Genomic DNA, 19711 nt, shown 5'->3' with positions numbered 1-19711 from the left:
GACTAGGCAGTCTCCAGAGGTCCTGCCAACCTCAGCTGTTCTATGAACACATGCTGCTCTCCCCAGGCAGCCTATCTTTAAGCTCCATTTATCTTGACCACTGTGGAAATCATGTTCATTCCCCCATGAGGTTAGACCTAGCAAACTGGGCACATGCAGAAAACGTACACTGTCCTGCAGCTTCAAAGACTGTTTGGGTATCGCAGTAAACAGCCCAAAATTCAGGACAAAATGGGAAACTCCTTCATCTGAGTATGCATTTCAAGTGTAACTGAAGTTGTTTGGAGGTTGAACTGGGGTTCTAGTTATGTAACTGACAGTAATTTAAAAACTCAAAATAGTGCACAGGAAGAACGTTTAGAAAATGCTTCAACCAGCTTCTAAGTATTTTTCATTTTTGTCCTTACTAGAGACCATGATGTGCATAGTGAGGCAAATACAGTCAGTACTGTGGCAAATATCCTCCCTGGGTTTTGCAGCTCTTTAGCAAAATCTGACAACTCTGAAAAAACAGTACTCTTAAGTCTCGATTAAAAACACACACAGATTGTTAAAAATTACTGTAGTAATTTCATTGATGGACAGTTGGTAAGGGGAAGAACATTAGTAAGATCTAATTAACACTAACGATAAAACCAGTGATGGTTGTGTATATAAAGAAGTATCAGAGAAGCATGAAGAATATTAATTAATGCTTTTCAGTAGGAGTGTGTTTAAGTGTCTTAATCTAATCAGATCTGTCTTCCTAATTGTCCTCTTCAATATTCAGGGAGTGTTTATTTATTCTTTCAGAGGTAAAAAAAAAAAAAAAAGGAAAAAAAAAATGGTGTTTATTTTGCACAGGTTGAATTAATATTCTGATGCACTAAGTAATTTTCAGTGGGTTTTGGTTTTAAAGAGATATACAGGGCTGATTTCATTGCAGAAATAACATCTTCTGTTGGATTTAAAGTATGACTTAAGATGACAGGCAGAAGATTTTGCAGTGTCTCAACTAAGGTCCCAGACTGAACAGCTAGATTGTAAATATGGACTACAGCTAATCAAATACAGGCATCTGTAATGTCAGTGGCAAATATTGGTCCTCCCACCCTTACTCTCCTGATTTAAGAGGTATATTAGAATCATTTAGATTACAGTGTAACGGATCTCTTTTATAGCCTAATGAGCTGAACACTGTCCTAGAAAAGCTGCCTTTTTTTCACCACTAACTATAAAAGGAATCTGGAGCATCCAGGTCCTCAGTAGATAACTTGTAGAAGTCTACCTTTGGCCACAACCTTGTTTCAGATTGTGTGTTTCTACACATGATGCTTCATTCAATGCAACCTTGGTCTAATACAGGGCATCAGATAATAAATGTCAGCATTTTGCTCTTCAGTATTGTCTTACAGTTAAACAATATTTGAATTCCAAAGAGCAGTGAGCAGCCTTTGCCCTGGAACATCATGTGTGCTCTCCCAGTTCAGTTCCAAATTCTGTGCTGACATTTTCTAGGCCACTAATTCTGCCACATGCCTCAGTCTGCTTCTTATTAGTCCCTCTGATAGATTCTGCTGCTAGAACAGCCAGCTTCCCAGAAAATTCTAATAGCTCTTGTTTCTCTGCATTTCAGGCACTGTATAATAGTTCTCCCAAAATGCCCTTCAAAAGCCTCTCTCAAATGTACATCCTGCAAGTTCTGGAGAGCTGTGTTTCCTGCCTTGGCACATCCTGTAACTCATTCATCCTCATATCTTTCCATCTGCATAACAAAAATAAAAACAAAAAACCAGTTTCATTCATTTAAGGCTGCCCTCAGGATTCTTCTTGGATGATAACTTGGCTGGAGAAAGTACTTTATTCCGTCTTGCCCTCATCATGAAATTTTGGAAGATTAGTTGCAAAATTGCCAATTTACACTAATTTGCTGTCAGTGCACCAGGGGATACAGACATGTCTATATTTATAAAATATTCAAAGCTCTCTTGTTCATTTAGAATTTAAAAGATGTAGAAATTGAGCCAAGAAAAGGCAAACAACTGTGTGATACTGAGTTGTGTTCCTAAATGCTTGCTGCATATCTCAACATTTCCATATAGTCAGTTCAGTAAGAGCATTTTGCAATGGGCAAACAGCTTCTTCTTTGGTTTTAGCAAGCAACACATTTTGGAGGAAGGCATTACGTGATTCCAAAGAATTCCACATGAACCATAGCTTTCCTTATCTCAGTTTATTTGCCTTGGACTCATGTGGTCATGTCTTACAGACTGCAACCTCTTTGAGGCAACAAGTATTATTTCTTGCATGCTTGTAAAACTGCAAAGCTGCACCTGTCTCCATGGTCTCCTTGGTGCAGAAATTACCCTTGGTTTCATGTCTCCAATGGCACTAAGCTTGTCTTTTGTCACAAGGTGAACACAGGGAAAGCATAATTTTTCCTGTGTAGACTTGTTATGTGGTATCCACACAAGGGAAGAAAACTCTCAGATCCTTGAACTCCAAATTCCACTTCCTACAGGATCTGCAGCTCAGCAACCTAAACCTTAAGGCATTATGACAGCAAAGTTGTATCTGCTTGGTGGAACCAGGATCCAGGCCATGTGGCTATGACTCTAATATTCAATTAGCTGTGCCTGGAATTGTTACTGAGGCTGGAGTCCAAATAGCATGGAGTAGTTCCATCCATATTATTAAACCCTCTTGGCCTCCAAATCAGGGTAGCTGCAGTATGTGGACCATTGGGAATGTCCTCTGGCTCATGCTAGCTCCAGATTCGTTCTCCAGGAATAGTTTTGGAGTTGGCTATTGCTTAGCCGGGGCCAAAAATGCACCAAGGAAAAATATAGTAGTTTGAATGATTGAGTTCAGACCTGAGCCCAGTTTCTGATTCATTTGTTGACATAAGTATGACTGATTTATTACTCTCAGTTAAGAGAATGAAGTGAACAGAATGGGTTGCTGCAGGATCATAGGTTTAGTCTGTTGTATTACACAGCTGGGAGAAAAACACTTGTCATTAGTGGAAGTGAAAGCCAGGCCAGCACTCAGTCACTTATGACACATCCAGACTTTCTGCTAGTTTGAGGGCTTTCAGTTTACTTGTGGCTTCACTTCACCAGAGTTGATTTCCCTTTGGTGATGGTGGATCTGGTATTTGCTAGCTTCAACTGATGTCTCTGTACTATATGCTGGATTTGGTAGTCACCAGCTTGGTTCAAAGCCAAGCCAGTATCTTATTTAGACAGCATTTCCATGCAACTTGAGACATATTTGCTTTAGGTAACAGCCCTTACTTTGTGGAATTTAAGTGTCTCTGGGCACTGCAATAGATGAGAGATTATTTTTTTTCTTTACAAAGAATATTTCTTTCATCCCTTTTTCAGACCCAGCAGGACACATCTTCTGCATCTTCATTTTAGCAGGTTCTCACATTTCTTGGAAATATTTACATGAGCAGTAGCAAAAAACATAGTAGGAACATGAACGGTCTAATGGGAGGGGAAAATCAGGACCAGGTCTGTGTCCACACTAAACGTGGCTTTGTAGCAAAAAACTCAGTCACTTGCTGATTGAGTATATGACTTAATAACTTGGGAAATAAGGGAATGTTTCCCTACAGTGCCCTTGAGATTACAATCTAAAAGTGCATTCCTCTTTATAAATTATTTTCTTACTTGTCTGCTTTTGTTCTGTGTTTTTTTTTTTTTTCCTTCCAGATGCTGGTTTGGAAAAGAACCAGGGAAATATATCGACTACATATATCAAGGGCCAGTGATTCTTGTTCTTCTGGTAAGCATGTATGTGGGTGGAAGGATGCTGCCATCTTCCATTGAGGGGAAATTTGATAGGTATCTGTGATGTTCCACATCTACTTTTATGTAAAATAAGACACTTCAGCTGTTCTCTGAAGTTGCCACTGCAGCTAATGTTATAAGTCAGAATTACAGTGATCTAGTTTTGACTGTTTCCTTGACCTCAGGGCAGTCTTTCCTTCCCCATCGGTACTGCTCTTTGCCTTAGTACAATGTTCTGAGATGTGGCAAGGAAAAATGTTCAAAACCAAAAGGAATGTACAATATCCACTCATCCGCTTGAGGCTCTTGAGAACTAGGGCAATTCCATCATGCACAGATTAGAAAAATGTAGTCATTGTGGTAAGGAATTGCATCTCCTTGTACAGGTGTCTAGATCTTCTACATCCCCATCATTGCTGTGTATTTGTTTGTTAGCTTTCCTGTTGTTAGGTTTCATTTTCAGTGCCGCCTACAGTTAACAGGCTGCTTATCTGTTTACCCAACACTGTCTCCTGTGCCAACAAAGAGTAGGCAGAGGAAGAAGGAAGCTCATTCATAAACCATTTTGAACCATCAACTAAAGCACAGTGATGCTTTCTCAGAAAATACTGTGTGTGGATGGAAAAGATCAATGCTATTAGAAAGGACAATGCTGAAAAAACTTGTTCTATTCTTCCACTCCTTTGCCGTAAAAGTCACCTAAAAAGAAGGCAAATGTCCTAACAGAGAGCTCACAGGGTTCATTGGGGGCCTCTTTCAGGGAACCAAGTCTCAGTATAGCTCTCTTATGCCACTCCAGCACGCAAATACTAGAGAATAGGCAGCTGCTACCAGCTTTTTCAAAGCCTTGTGCTCTCAACTTGTCAATGCTGTGCCTTTCATGTGATTCAGCATGAAAAAAAAAACCTTCTCTGTTGCCTAGGAAGCTAGCTACTAATCTGAATGTTTCCTAACCTGAAATCAGGAGTTAATTCCTGTAATCAGTAAGATGCAGCAAACAGGCAATATTGTGAGTAGCTGAAAAGAGAAAAAAAATGTAGTAGGAGTCTGGTTTTGTCTAAAAACTCTTTTTTTATTATTTTCTAAGGAGAGAAATACAATTGGTGTGCACAATATAATTGTGTGTCACAAAGGGAGACATACCAAACCCACAAACAGCCTCACAGTAAATTGTCTCACTGATATAGAGACTTACTCACAAAGGAATCCTATTTACAACACAAGGTAGAAGGCTTGCCATGCCTGCAGCATTTAGATTTCAAATCATTGCCTAGAAGTCTGTGAATCTATCATAATGCCTTTAGTCAACATGATCTGTAAAGGCCTTGGATAGCATCTCTGGCAGATAGCCACAGCTACCTTAGAGACCTGAAAATAGCTTTGTTCTCCCTAGAACTGCACTTTATAGATCCCAAAGAGGCACAGAAAATAGAGGTATGGTTGGAGGCTGCCTCTTTATATACAGGACTACATCTAATTTAGAGCAGCCTTGAGACCCCTCTAAGCTGAGCCAGTAACTTTGTTGGCCTGAACTGACATTCTGTATTGAACCTTTCTACATTGGCCTGCGCTTGAGCCCTAATTAAAACACTAATGAGATGACAACACTAATTGCATTATGGGTTGGAAAGCAGCTGATACAATTTTGAGAAGTGACATAAGGACAAGCCCTTCCTTCCCTCTCCTTATGGTTACTCGCATCAAAAAGCACTGCTGGGAGAGGAAAGGAGGTTTCTGGAAATATAATCTAAAAGGCGAATCTGAAAATTCCTCTTACAATACACTCCTGATCGATACCACATGCCCCACACGCACTTTTTCTTTTCAAACTAGCAGTTGAGTTTTGTGTTTATAATTAAAATATATAACTCCACAATGCATTAAAGCAACTTGACAAGGTCATTTTTTGATCCTTATGCGAATTAAATCAAATTGTATGTAATGACTCAAGCATCACATATTATTAAAGGAGTTACTGACCCTTTCACGGGTGCCATGAGAAATGCTGGATTAAGAGCACTGAGGTTTGATGGTCTGACATGTACTCCAGGCAACACAAACACAGTCAATGCCTCTGCCTTACACAGATGGGGACAAAATCCTGCTTTCCTCTTCCCTCCAGTGAACAATGGTGACCAGAAATGGAACACACAAAGATTTCACAAATCATACAAGTCTGTATGATTTCAGTCACAGCTATTGAGTTGGATTTGAACAGATGAAGATAAAAATTTTTAATTGAAGTTTATGTTTTATGAAAGAAAAAACATAGCAATTCTAAGAGAGAACTATCCCTCTGTACTGGGAGCTCACACTAAAAACTCCATCATATTGCAGTCCCTATCCACATGTGACCACTTAACCCATGGCAGTTAAAATAGGTTTCATCCACTTTACTTAACTAAGAGCCAAGTTTCCAGCGTACAGCTCAGCTGAGTTTTGGTTACTTGTTTGACGAAGGTAGCGTCATTATGTGCTTGAGAGCATCATTGTACCAGCCAGTGGCAGTATGATTTGATTCTTCTTGTTGGTAAAATTCTTAGTTCCAGAGGGATGAAACCTGCTTCTAAAGATGCCAAGTCTCTTTAAAATATATGAGGATTTTGTCTGTCAAAAATTATTTCCACTCGTTTTGATTTCTCATTTTATTGCCTCTATGCATTGAACTGCTGCAGCAGAAGACAGCATAACACCAGGAGTTCTAAGGTCATGCAGGAGTTCTAAGCCTCACTGGGAAAAAAAGATTGGCCCAAAATAAGCCCTTTGATCATGATAGTAGTCCTCAAGTCTATCTTTAAATCATGTTATTTCTGTTATATCTAAGGGAACAAAAACTTTGAACAGTGCAGTAGAGAGATTTCTTTAATTGCTTTCCTACTTGTCTTTAGAATAAACCTGAATGCTGACATGGGCTGAAAACAAGAAACAATTTCTGAGACAATTTCAGAGGCAAAGGAAGCTGGGTATAAATGCTGATATGCTGATCCTAAGCATTGAGTGAGAAACTTGTATATTGACAAAAAACTGTGAGAGAGAAAATGTAGGTGATCATCCTTCTTTCCTTCATTTCTGAACAGATTTTGGCTTGAACATATTCCAGGAGAGATCTAACCATTCAGTACATTGGATGCTTTGCAGTTCAATAACAGTATAAAAATACACTCTGCTAGATACCTTCTCTTGAAATTAGTGGGTTTTTTTAATTCTGGTGTCTTTCCTCAGGGTGGCATAACCAAGTTTTAATCATACATACCTCTCGGAACTTGAAGAAGGGACAGAGGATTGGAAATACATGCCATATAACTGAACTTCAGCCTGATTTTATTAAGAAAAATTAACTTCTTATGTGCAATTTTAAATACAATCTCTGTCAAAGAACTGGTGAACCATTAAACCAGCAAGATCAGAGGACAAACTGCAGGGGCACCAATAGGCACCAGAAGCAGTTTTTTCTCAGTAACTACTGTTGTGAATTGGACTGCTCTGCAATATTTCACAGAGCTAAAACTGAATTAAAATTTCTGTTTCTCAAACAGGCAGATCAAATATTTTGGGTTTTTTTTCAAACCTTTCTTTCAGTTTTAATAGATTTTTTCCCTTGTGTTTTCCAACCTCTGCTTTTTGAGTCTTATTGAAAATAATTCACCGCAATCAATTAACTGCTGGGGTAAGTGGGTATATAAGCTGTTAGGAAGACCTGGAGATCACTTCTATCTCTTTCTTTCATCAGCTGTTTACTTTTGAACAAGGTAGGTTGCTGCCCCAGGCCCAGCTATAAAGCAAGCTTAATGATACTTATCTTGCTTTGTAAAATGCTTTTAGATCCCTGGATGGCAAGTGCTGTAGAAGAGTTAAGTGTTCTTATGAGTTGGGCTCTTCCTTGTTCCATTGTGGAATTTTTCTCAGGAGACAGCTGACGTGTACTGAAGTGGTCTTTATGATGTGCTAATCATTAACAACATACCATTTTTGTGGTGGCAAGATCAAAGCTTGTGCCAGTACTCAAGGTGTGACCGCACAAATCAATTTTTATAGCAGCATCCTGTTCTCTGTTTTATTTTCTTTTGCTTTCTCAGCAATTCCAAATATTTTTGTTTCCTTTCTTGAATCATCTCAGTTCCTCATGACTTGAACCTGCCCTGCCTGGGGAACTGCCAGGTGAACTATTCACAGCAGCCTGCCCGTGTTTTAGGGTCTCATGTCATCTTGGTAATTTTCAATGTGCTGGTTGAGTGATGGATGAGTTGGTTATTGAGGGGCTATTCCTCTCTCCAGGCAAGAACTTTCTGTATGCCATTGTTATTTTTGCAAGGGGTAGTTTTTCTGGTGTTGCACCATTCAACATGTTCCTGGGTTCAGGTGAAGTAATTGGAGAGAAGCCCTATTGAGTCACATGTGACTAGAGACCCTATGGTAGTTGATTTGACTGGGGAGTTACCTGCAGTGTGTTTCTTTAACAAAGCTTTTTGAATACAAGGTGTTTCAGGAGAGACAGAAGGACCAGCACAGTGGTAAGAGGGGGTTTGTAAGACTGGAAAAGAGGCTGAGGACATGCTCATGCATGATACAGGGTTCTAGTGAGGAAACGGTGTGATCCCACCTAGGAGTGGAGTTGTGTTTGAACTTGAGTTTAGGTGACAGTGTGGGCAAAGAAGGGCCTGTGTGCTGATGTGTAACACAGACATTAGATAAGGGGGTGTGTGTGTTCATTTACCGCTTTCTCCCTTCCTCACCAAAACACACCATCCCATGCAGTCTTCAGGATGGATATTGTCCTGCTGTACTTGCCTGAAGCATTACACTCTTCCATAGTCTCCTTAAGCATGACCATCCACCACGTTATGCCTCACTCTTCTTAATCGTAACTTGTTATTCCTGATCAGATCTTATATTCCAGCACTTTGCTATATGCCAAAATGAGTCACTGTGGTGCCTGTAACTCTTGAAAGGAAAAAAAAAAGGCCCTGTTTGAGTGTATGTCAGGACAGTATGATAGACAAATTAAAATGAGGCATTGATAAATTGACAGACTATTCATTTGAGGTCAGGGTGACAGTATATAATGCTCCAGCTAAAATGACTGCTCTGATGCCAATTTGGGTTACTTAATCCTGGGGTGGATTTTATCATGTTGCATAAAAATGCGAAGTCTAAACAGAATAATATTTAAATTTCCTGGGAGTAAAGAGGAGCAAACACTCTAGGAAGCACAGAAGTACAAGCTTTCTGTGAAGCATAAAATAGAAAGCCCAGCAGAAATGAGCAAAATAAATGCTAATTGCTCATTAAACTCTCAGAAGAAGAAGAGCTTAATTACTTCCCATTTAAATTCCTGAGCTTAAGGAAAACCCTAAAGAAGCCTTCACAGTCATCGTTCCCTCTTTTACACAGCTTGGAATACTTTGGCTATTTCATCTCTCTAAGGGCGATAAATTTCCTCCCAAGTGGAGTTTGGATTTTATGACAGAAAATTTTTATGACCTAAATCTTTCACTGAAAAGTTTCTTTTGGTTCAAAAGAGCTTCTGGGTTTGTATGTTCAGATTATAAATGATCAGTGACAAAACAGATGGTTCGAATGCTTTTTGGCTCACTGGCTTATAGCTCCATTTTGGGGCTCTGAATTTTAATCTCAATTTAGAAATGGAAACACTAAAATTCCAAAGCCCTGGGAAGATAGGAAAACTGCTTCTTTCTCATCTGTAGTTGGAGGGAGTTTTATTCCAGCAGTAAGGATATTTTTAGCACACCATAAATGAAAGTAAGAGAATAAGAAATAAGCTGGTCTGTTCTGTTATCAAGACCTCAGCTTTAGATTCATTTTACATATCAATGAATATTAAGGGGAAAATCATGAGTTCTATTTTGTATTATGAAGCAGAAAAACATGTATAAACAAAAATGAATAAAAACATCAAATGAGATTAAAGATAAATAAAAAGGATGCACTGCATGTCATTACTTCTCTTAAATGTCCATTCATCAGCCTCCATTTATGGAACTAATGTGTGGGTTTTGTTAGGGCTGTCTAGTTCTGAGACAAATTAATTTGTTGACACAGAGCTCCAATAATAACAAGAAAGTCCTTGACAAATAATTGTGTGCTAGATACAGTACATATCTCTTTCCTAGGAGCACTCACTTTGCAGTAGTAACTGTACACACTACTATACATACATACATAAGCAATAAACATCAGAGGCTTCATCTTCTTTGCTTATTAATCAGAATCAATCTGGTAGTCACTAGAACTAGGTTCCATACAATATAATGTCACAGATCCTCAGTAGATACTCATTCAGTTGAAGCTTAGATGGGATACCCCTAGACAAGCTGAAGATCACTGGATGATTTCTTTGGGCAACTGGTTCAAGTCCAAGCACTATTTATCCAAAAACTCTGATTTAAAATATGTCAAATGAACCACTGTTGAGAGGTACCTGTTTTTTTCTGCTGAATAAGAGTGGAACCTGGGATAACCAGCTGCCTAGAAGTAATCTAAAATGAAATTATGCCAATCCAACTCAGCTATTTGTGCTTTTACTGGGTGATGGAATCGCTTTACATGCGACTAGGTAGGACTTCACTCCTAGGTAGCTAATGTAGCAAGATACACCATGGCACCAAAAATGGCTCTCAGTGACTGTATTTAGGCAACCTAACACAACCTGGTAATACAGCCCTTTAATTTATGCCTTCCCAACAGGTCCGTCTGTGCAAATCACATAAGGAGGCACTTCAAAGTGGGGAGAGGAATCTCATGCTGAAGTAAACATCTCAGATAGACAGGAGGAATTATATTGTAAAACTACTTATTTTTCTTCATAGGTTATTAAAAGAGGTAGTGATAACTAGCTCAGGGGTAGATATCTACCTTGGGGCTGTCTACAAGGCTACTGAGTTTTATTGTGGGCATGAGACCTAAAGCATCTTGTCGGGCATTTGAAGGGTTGCACAGCAAAGGAGAACTCTGGGACAGAGACAGAAGGAAAATAGTATAATAGTAAGACGTTTGCAAGACCATCCACCTCTTTGACCAGTACATGATTACAAATGTTAGTGGAAGGGCAGGGTGACAGTCACTCTGAAATGAAGACTTGGGATTGCTCAGCACATCCTCAGGTGGATTTTAGTGTCTGTCTTTGGGCTCACAGGCTTGAGCACTGCCCAAGTGACTAAGGATATTCAATGCTTGAACTAGGAAGAGGACTTGCGGTGAGTGGCCTCTCTCCTAGGATATATTACAGAAATAATGTCCCTAGCAGGCTTTCCCCTGGCACTGGACAGCTTCTTAAAAGTAAACACTGATCTGTCTGCCTTCCTGTTGCTGCTGTAGACAGTTGTAGTCACTTACCAGCCCTGTGTCACATAGACCAGTGCCACCCATAGGCCTTCACTGTGTGAAAGTTCCTCAAATGCTGCTGTCGTCTGTGTTTGGGTAGCTGAATTGTCTCGCTGAATGTGGCCTCCATTGGGATGCTCAGATTTTGGTGGCACCCAGCACAAGCAAGCTTCATCTGGGAGTCAGTATTACTGCTGCCAACCGGATGAGCTAGCCAGCTGTGACAGGGATCAGCAAACACATACATGAAAATTTAGGTGAGAAGTATTAATACAACCTTTCTGTATATCATCAATGTTTTCTTTCTGCAACCCTCGAATAGGGGAATCTTAGGGGAAAGAGTAGGAGAATGAAAAATTGATTTATACAGAATAAAGAGCTATTTCTAGTGAAGTAACTCCCAAACTTTTCAGCTAACAATTCTCCTTCTGGACTGATGAATCACACTTCTGCAATTTAATTTCATAGAAGATCAAAATTCTCAATTTTTCTGATGCAGCCTGAGGCAATTTGAATTTCCAGTTCCCTCCTGTCATGTCAAAGTAGGACACATGAAACTTGAAATGCTTTCTCTTGTCCAGTTCATCATGTTAACCCCATGTGATTAGTTCTACTTGTATTTGGAACTTGCCCTTCCCCAAGAGTGTATAATTCCATCTGGCACCTTCCATTACGATTGCAAAAGTGGCAAGTTCTTGATCAGTGCCCTATTTGCATCCTCGATAGAAATAACCCAAACCTAGCTCTGAGCTGACAAAGAACCTCCAGATTTAATACAAGAATTTCAGAGGCAGAAGTTTTCTTTCTGTGGGATAGACACCCCCATCCACCTCCTTGTCAGTAGAGGTTGCCTGAACATTTTCTGAGTTGTAGTCATCAATGTGAGGAGTTAAAGTTTCAAGTCAAACCAGTGATATGAAGCTGGTTTAGTCTCTGATAGAGAACCATTTAACTTCAAGCTCTTAAGTATGACAAAGACAATTCTACCAAAAAAGTACAAACTGCACTGTTTTATTTATTTCTTATACTGCCTAAAGCCCTGCTCTGATAAGAAAATAATTTCAAATATGTCACATGTTAACTCCTAGAACAGCATTTTTGTATCTATCTCACATAATAAGTGTTTAATGTTCATGATTACCAACATTGCCAGTCTCCCAGTGTCTATTCAGGTGCTTATTGTACCATTTCTTATAAATAATGTTAAAGCAACTGCAGGGGATGATCTGATGGATGCCAAGATACTGCAATCATTGAAATATACCACACTGCATGAAAAAATAGCAGCCTATTTTGAGAACACCTTTAAATTGGCAGCTCTGCTACAGCTTTCAGAAAGAGTTGGAGGTCAATCACAGAATCATTCCATTCACAGACTGCAAAATGCCACGAACCCTGGCACTCTGGAAATGTGTGTGAGATAAATGTCTTCTCAAAAGCGTAGGCTGTGACTTCGGCAGTCCTGAGATAACAGTTCTGTAGTTCTGACAGTGTACATCGTCAACAATTTTGAGACAGATCAGTGTGTTGTAAGCTACCCTACTTCACGTGTTGAAAGCAACCCAAAGCTTGCTCCTCAGTGCCAGATCCTTCTGCTAATCACAGTCTATAATCCAGAATCTTCTTTTCAGGATTGTTTGTTTGGGGTTTTTTTTCCTTTTGTGTTTACACTGAGAGGAAATTTATGTAACAAGGTTGCTAGCAATGCCGCAACAACAGTAATTAGAGCAAAACTCAATTCTCAGTGGTGATATGGTAACAGAAATACTAATTACCTAGCTCAGCAGATTAAAAAGAGTAGTGGTAAATACAATCATCTCACCTTTAAAGACTGAAAAAAAAAAAGGGGGGATTTTTCAGGTAGGGTTCATCTGCTCTGTTTTAAACGTCTCTTGCAAGTGTAAGGTGTAGCTTTCACTGAATAGAAAGGGAGTCTGGTGTGGCTAGCTCACATTCAGATCTCTGCAGTGCAGCCTTGTACTGTAGGCCTGGGAAGCCCTACCTAACCATTACAGCCTCTTGTGGAATGGAAAGATGATTTCAAGCGCCTGTCATAACAACACAGCATAATGCTGCCAAATGGTCTGTGCAGGGAGCCTTGGATGAGCTCAGTCAGAAACAAAGGTGAGTAGCCAAACAAATCCCACCTTTAGTTCTTTGTGGCACCCAGGAAGTGAGTAATAAAGAATAAAAATAAGTACCTTGCTGGGACCTTGAATTTTGTGCTCCATTTTCATTGCTGTTTTGAAAACAGTAATAGCCTTTGGATATCTGCTGCATAGTCTGATATTGCCTATAAACTTCCAAGTCTGTTGCAATCAGTGGTAAAACCAAAAGGCTTTTTTCAGATTGGAACTGCAAAATGTGCCTTTTGAGGAGTATCACATCCTTTAAGCCATTATTTGATTCAGCAGTCTTATTTTTTCCTCTCTTTTCCTTCTTTTCCAGATAAATTTTGTATTTCTATTTAATATAGTTAGGATTTTAATGACAAAGCTGAGAGCTTCAACCACTTCAGAGACAATACAGTACAGGTAAGTCAGCTGGTGCTTCTTGTTCTTCTTGGTGTTAAGAAAGAACTGCCTTCCCTGTCTTGCCCTTATCTTTTCATATGCCACTGTTGATCTCAGAGGGTGTCTTTCTTGCCCTTTGAGCTCAATCACTTAAGTACACAGTATTTATTTTTGCAGGCTACCTGTAAAAGTGTACCTGCATTTTGTCTGTCCACTCCATTTCAATGTCCAAGCAAAGCAAACATCCTAGGCTTACAGGGACAGCCATGTGCCCTGCCACAGTCAGCAGCCTCTTTACCTCCTTCAGGCTTCCACATGCCAACACACACGTGAAATTTCCCACTTCCGATTTCAAGTGAAGATAGGAACTTTATCAATTTCTGTATGTACACAAGCATATGTATTATATAAATATATCACAACTTCTTTCACTGATGACTAGGCCGTTCATGCAGCTAAATCAGTGAAAACCTGTGTGGTCTCTAGTAGGTTGCTTCTCTGTCCCAGTCTCTAGTTTTGCAGATGCAGAACAATACAATATGAAGACTTCCCAATAAATCATGTCATATGCATATTAAGATCCTTGTTCGTACTAATGTCCTAGCAGAGCAAGAAGTAAAAGAAGATCAGAGCCTGGGCCAAAACACTCATATCTGTAATCAATAGCAATATCATTACTGATGATTACTTTTTGCATCCAGGTATTTATAGTAGGGTTTAATGTTCTTTTGAAGTGTAAGGTATGGGAATGAAGGGCAACTGTGCCCCTTCTAAGCTGGTGCCAGCATTAGTGTAACCACTCAGTGGGTTGCATCACAGAACTGATCCTCAGCAAATCATTACCTTCATATGGGTTGGCCTGTCAGGTAGATCAGTTCCCCAAGCTGGCTGGCTGTGCAACCTAGCCAGCACCAGTATAGCAGAAAGGAGAAGACAGGAATGTTTAGCCCAGGGCAGCAGGAGGAAGGTGGCCTGGCCCCTTCCAGCAGCAGTGTGGACTTAGATCAGTCTAAACAGTCTGTTAGCATTTGCAGTATCTTGCAAGGTTTGGAGCATTTATGGACAGACAGGTCCGTACACTGGGAAATAGCACAGTAAGATTGGTCTCAATCCTCTAAATCACTTTGAGATAAAATTTCAGTGTATCAGGGGGATGCTTGAATCCTGGTGTCCTCAATTTAGCCTGCTCTTGACTTTGGAGGCAGTTCTGCTGCAATAATGGGGTTTTGTTGTTTTACCTGATTCCTTCTTTTCACTCCTGTCTGGGGTTTGAAGACAAATGTGAAGTTAATGCAGAAGTCTGATTTTCTTGTTCAGACATTTCTCTGCATGATTCCTGAGAAATGAGAGGAGAAAATACTGATTTTTCTTTCTCAAACCTTATGCCATTACACTAAAACTAGCATGGAAAAGCCCTTATTCAAATTTCAGTACATTTTTATCCCTCCACAGTTTGCAGGGAGCATTAGAAATATTAGATTCTGAGGCAATCTAAAGTAACTGCCTTCATCCTTGAACAGATGATGGTGGTCTTATCCTTGCTACAGTCTCTGTGAGGGAAACTTTTTTTTCATAGCCTAAATGGAAACCCTTACAGTTCCAGGAAAGCCTGGGGCAGGCCTTGCTACTCTAAAGCTGAGTGGTACAAACATTTGTTAAGCAGGTATTAAATGGCGTGGCAGCTATATTGTTCAGGCTCTCACCCTGTCATGACACTGGTGATGTTTCTGTGCTCCCTTGCTTTCCTACCTGCCTGTCGTTATCTACCTGTTACAGTATTATACAGAGATTTTTACAGACTTGGCAAAACTGCAGTCTTCTAGGTATGTACAACACCTAGCACAATGAGGTGCTGTTCTGCAACTGATATCCCAAGACACTATTATAGCACCAATAATAAAGATTAGCCCTTCATAATTCTGTTAATAATCACTGTGCTTCACTGTGTACAGCCTGCTTGTTGATTATTTATGAGACAGCCCTAAGCAATTGAGTTGGGTGTGCAGGTGTTGCAGAAAGAGAGAAAACATTTACACTCCAGACAGAATCAAAAGATGGGCATAGAACAGGTCTCGTGAGCACTGCATTCCTGCCTTGGTCAGCAGCTAAGTTGCGCATTTATTACATCACCCTGAGCTCTAGCAGCATGCCTTGTGAGATGGAAGTACCCACAGGGAGAACTTGGGTTCCCTAACTCTTCCCTAGTGATAGACACTGGACAGAAATTGACATGAATTTCTCTCTTAAAATGCTTCTTTCCTCCAGTGGCTATACATTTCAGATAGCCCTGACATGTCTTAGGCCATCCTTTTGTTTTCTTCTCACCCTGTTTGACATGTGCAGGTGCTGAATTGTCTCAAGGAGACACCTCAGGTCCCTTTCTAGCGGATATAGGTACTTCACTTCCCTCTGAATTGCTCTGAGACTCATCCCCTCTCTCCACTAAGAAGTGATTTATTTGGATTGGGTCAATCTACAGTGGTTCAGATAACACAGTTGTTTTTTCTTGTGTTCACTTGTGTTTTCTGTTTCCTGCCCACAGGAAGGCAGTCAAGGCAACATTAGTTCTTCTGCCTCTGCTAGGCATCACCTACATGCTTTTCTTTGTCAACCCTGGTGAAGATGACATTTCCCAGATTGTTTTCATCTATTTCAATTCCTTCCTGCAATCTTTTCAGGTAAGAGTATGTTTAGAGCTGGTATCAGTTACGGCTGAAAGGATCCTCAGTGCATTTCAGCCATGAAATTTATGGCAATTAAGTCCGTGATAGAAATATTAGTTGAAAATAGGTCAGCTTTGTTCATGCTTACATAATAGATAGATAAGCGTGTCATGTGGAGTGGACATCTCTCAGTTGTGTACTGGAGGGATTTATCTCCCTTAATATCAGTGCTTTATTCAGTCTGTAGCTACAAATTCTCACCTGGGCTCCATCTAAAGCCAACGGAGAGAGAGATGATGTTGCCTCTATCCTAAACTGCCCCTGAAATCAGCCTCCCAAGGAACCTCTCTCTTTGCAAAGCACACAGTGATCTGAGACTTAGAGTAGGTGTTGCTAAAGCAAAGGGAAACAACTCCTGCCAGTTGGGCTAACTTCACTAAGACGTTAGCTGTATTGCTCAGTCTCTCACTCCAGCTCTGTTGCAGTGGTACATGCACTCAGCTATCAAGACTGTACGAAATAAGAACTCATACCTATCTCCTCCCTCCCCTTAATTTAATAATTCTGTCAGGATTAAAGGCGGTGGAACATGAGTAATTGTATCAGCCTTCTGGATTTGTAGATGTGTCCTACAGCTTTACCTCAGCTTAAAGACCTTACTGAACTAGGGCGGAACTATGTTTGACATTAATGTTTTCTCGCTCATATGGGCAGGAACAAGCACTCTGATACCCAGGATATCAATACAAATATACAGCACACACACTGTCAAGCCAAATACAGGGTTATGGATTACAAAAGTTGTGATGTTTGGGTTACTGTTTTTACTGATTGAATGTTTAGCTTTGAAAGAGAACATCCCACCAGAAATCACAACTGAATATCCAAAATGAGAAATGTTCCTTTTTATCTATGAACAAAGGAACCTTAGCTTTTATTAACTGATCCACATTTTTCATTCCCTAAAATTAATTGTACTGTTTATCTGCTGATACTCAATGTCTTAAAAAATGCTACACTTGTTATTTTATTGTTAGTGTTATAAAGAAACATGTAAGAAACATCCTTTATGATGACAATAATTACAGTCAATTTCTGAAAGCAAAATGGGTTGGATTCTGTTCACAGGTTTAGAGATGAAAGTGTCATCACGTTGTCATCTGAGCTTCCGTTATAGTCATTACAATCTTTGCAGTCATTACGGGGGTCTAGTCACAGCTGTCAGTAGATTCCACAGAGCAATTCAGCTCAGATGAACTTAAGCAACCTGATGATATGCTTGCCCACACAAGACCATCACAGGTCATTTGGCACCTCCCTGAAAGTGTCTTGAGACAGTCATATAGATCTGGCAGGCAAACCATAGTACCTGTGAGACGTTTGTGCTGTTTTAGGGGGGCAGCTGGAAGCTGTAGATATGCTTTAGCACAGCTGCAGAGGCAATGCCCTCTGTTAGTAGAAGAGCTGCCTAGATTCTAGCTCTCATGTCTCACCCATGAGCTGAAGGATGCTTAACTATTTTCTTATCAAGTTGTACAGTACCAATTTCATCTGTTTAAGGGTGGATGATCTCAACAAGATTATGTTTCTGCTCAGGATGATCCCAGCTCAGTCCCTGATTCTGTGTGTTGAAATTCATACTTAATAACTGACTGTTTTCTATCCTTTACAGGGTTTTTTTGTGTCAGTATTTTACTGCTTTTTGAATGGTGAGGTAAGTAGCGTCCCCTTTTGTTGGTGTAGTTAATTCCTGGGAGGTGGAACTTACTTGAATGCCTGATTGTAGAGACATGAGATGTTTTTTACATGGGGTCATAGTCCCTTTAGTCTGTTGCGTTTCCAAAAGTTTCTGTTAATGTGCATCTGAATTTCCCAGTTCTCTTTGTAGGTGTCCTTTGTTCACAAATGTTTATCGAAATCAGGTTATTGCTTGGGAGAGCAGGGCAGAGGAAAAGGAGTTTTCTCAGATTTTTGTTGTTCAATTTAAGGCTTTTTTTGAAGTTTCTCATTAATTATGAATATGATTTCTGGGCATTTCTTCTGATCTGGGCTCTTGTTAAAGATATTCTGCAGGTGATCCATTTTTATTTCATTATGGCTGTGCTGAGCTGAGTGAGTTTTTCTGTGAGCATCTCTATCTCTGAATGATGAGTGCCCATTGCATTCAGAAAAGAGGATTGGGGACAGGGTCACTAGTGTTCCTAAGAATTAATTTCAAGTACTGCTACTGAGACAAGAAAGGTTTCACTAATATCCCTCAGTGTTTTACTTACACCCCAAAGTGTGAGAGATTTATATCTTTTCCCTACTTATACTGCCGGTGTCTCATTTACCTGCGTTTAACTGTGTGATCTTGTCCAGTCAAAATTTGTGTCTCTGCAGAAATTAATGCTGTGTCTCAGTTATTCCTTCTCCATTTGGTATGTACTTGATTTGTGCTGCTTCTTAACTTCACTGTGGGCTATGAGAAAGGATGGGCATGTCTTCCCACACAGCTGCTCTGCAGAATTTTCTATACTTCAGCCAATGAAGAACCAAGATCAGTGGTTTGTTTTTTTGTTTTTTTTTCTTCATGTCCCCTCTTCCTCATTAATTCTGAGGTGATGTTAACAAGAAGCAACGCTGCTTTCTGAGGTTAAGCACATGCTACTTTTACATACTGGCAGCAGAGTGTTCTAAGTTCTCTTTCCAACTTGCCTTCAATAAATTCCGACCACTCTGTTTGCCTCTGAATAAATAGTGAGGTGAAATCTTCCCCAAGAAGTACAGGCACCTTAACCGAGGGACTGCCTTGCCGTATAGCAGAGTTGCTCATGACCATGCTTTATTTTTGTGAGCTGCTGTGCTGTACAGTCTGATGAGGTTAAAGGCACCAAAGGTCTGGCATGTCCCTTCAGTATTACTTCTCATATTCATCAGGAGCTGGAACCCAAGCCACATGATTTCTTATTCAGTCAGGACTTTGTATCATCCTAGTTCACGTCCATTTTGTGCACTTGGGCTAGGGCCTGTTGGCTGTTCATACCAGTCTTCCACTTTTTTGGCTGTTCTGGGATTCTTTCAGCTGCCTTGTACTGGGAGAACAACTCACTTCACTACAGCACTCCAAGGTTCTCTGTTCAAAGCCATGAGCCAACCTGCCATTTCCTGTAACTTAAGTGATTTCATACATAATCAAGTTTGTTGAAATGCAGGATGATTCATGTCATGTACTTCTATGCCTTGATAACAGACTACTACCAGGTCTGGAATGGAATGATGTCCGTAACTGATTTTCTCAGGTACCACACTACTGTTAACACTTGGAATAGGCACTTCTGTGGGAGTCAGTTCAAGGTTAAGACACCCAGCTTGGGTGATGTAGGTGATCTTGATTAATTTCCCTGAACACAGATATCTAGTGCCACTTGAGAGGCTA

At 40.1% G+C, this 19711-nt stretch overlaps 1 protein-coding gene across 3 annotated transcripts in view; it reads left to right on the top strand.

Annotated features, from left to right (window-relative positions):
• Window positions 1-19711, top strand: part of CRHR2 (corticotropin releasing hormone receptor 2) — a 149480-nt gene that overhangs the window by 117207 nt on the left and 12562 nt on the right. For all 3 annotated transcript variants that reach the window (XM_065669265.1, XM_065669266.1, XM_065669267.1), the window contains 4 exons: window positions 3699-3771; window positions 13566-13651; window positions 16173-16308; window positions 17966-18007. In XM_065669265.1, the coding sequence (XP_065525337.1) occupies window positions 3699-3771; window positions 13566-13651; window positions 16173-16308; window positions 17966-18007 (337 nt within the window). The remainder of the gene's footprint in view (window positions 1-3698; window positions 3772-13565; window positions 13652-16172; window positions 16309-17965; window positions 18008-19711) is intronic.

Source organism: Lathamus discolor, chromosome 2 (genome assembly GCF_037157495.1).
Source record: "Lathamus discolor isolate bLatDis1 chromosome 2, bLatDis1.hap1, whole genome shotgun sequence".
NCBI classification, from domain to species: domain Eukaryota; kingdom Metazoa; phylum Chordata; class Aves; order Psittaciformes; family Psittacidae; genus Lathamus; species Lathamus discolor.
The sequence above is the reverse complement of the archived record's forward strand: the minus strand, read 5'-3'. Positions and strand labels throughout refer to the sequence as shown.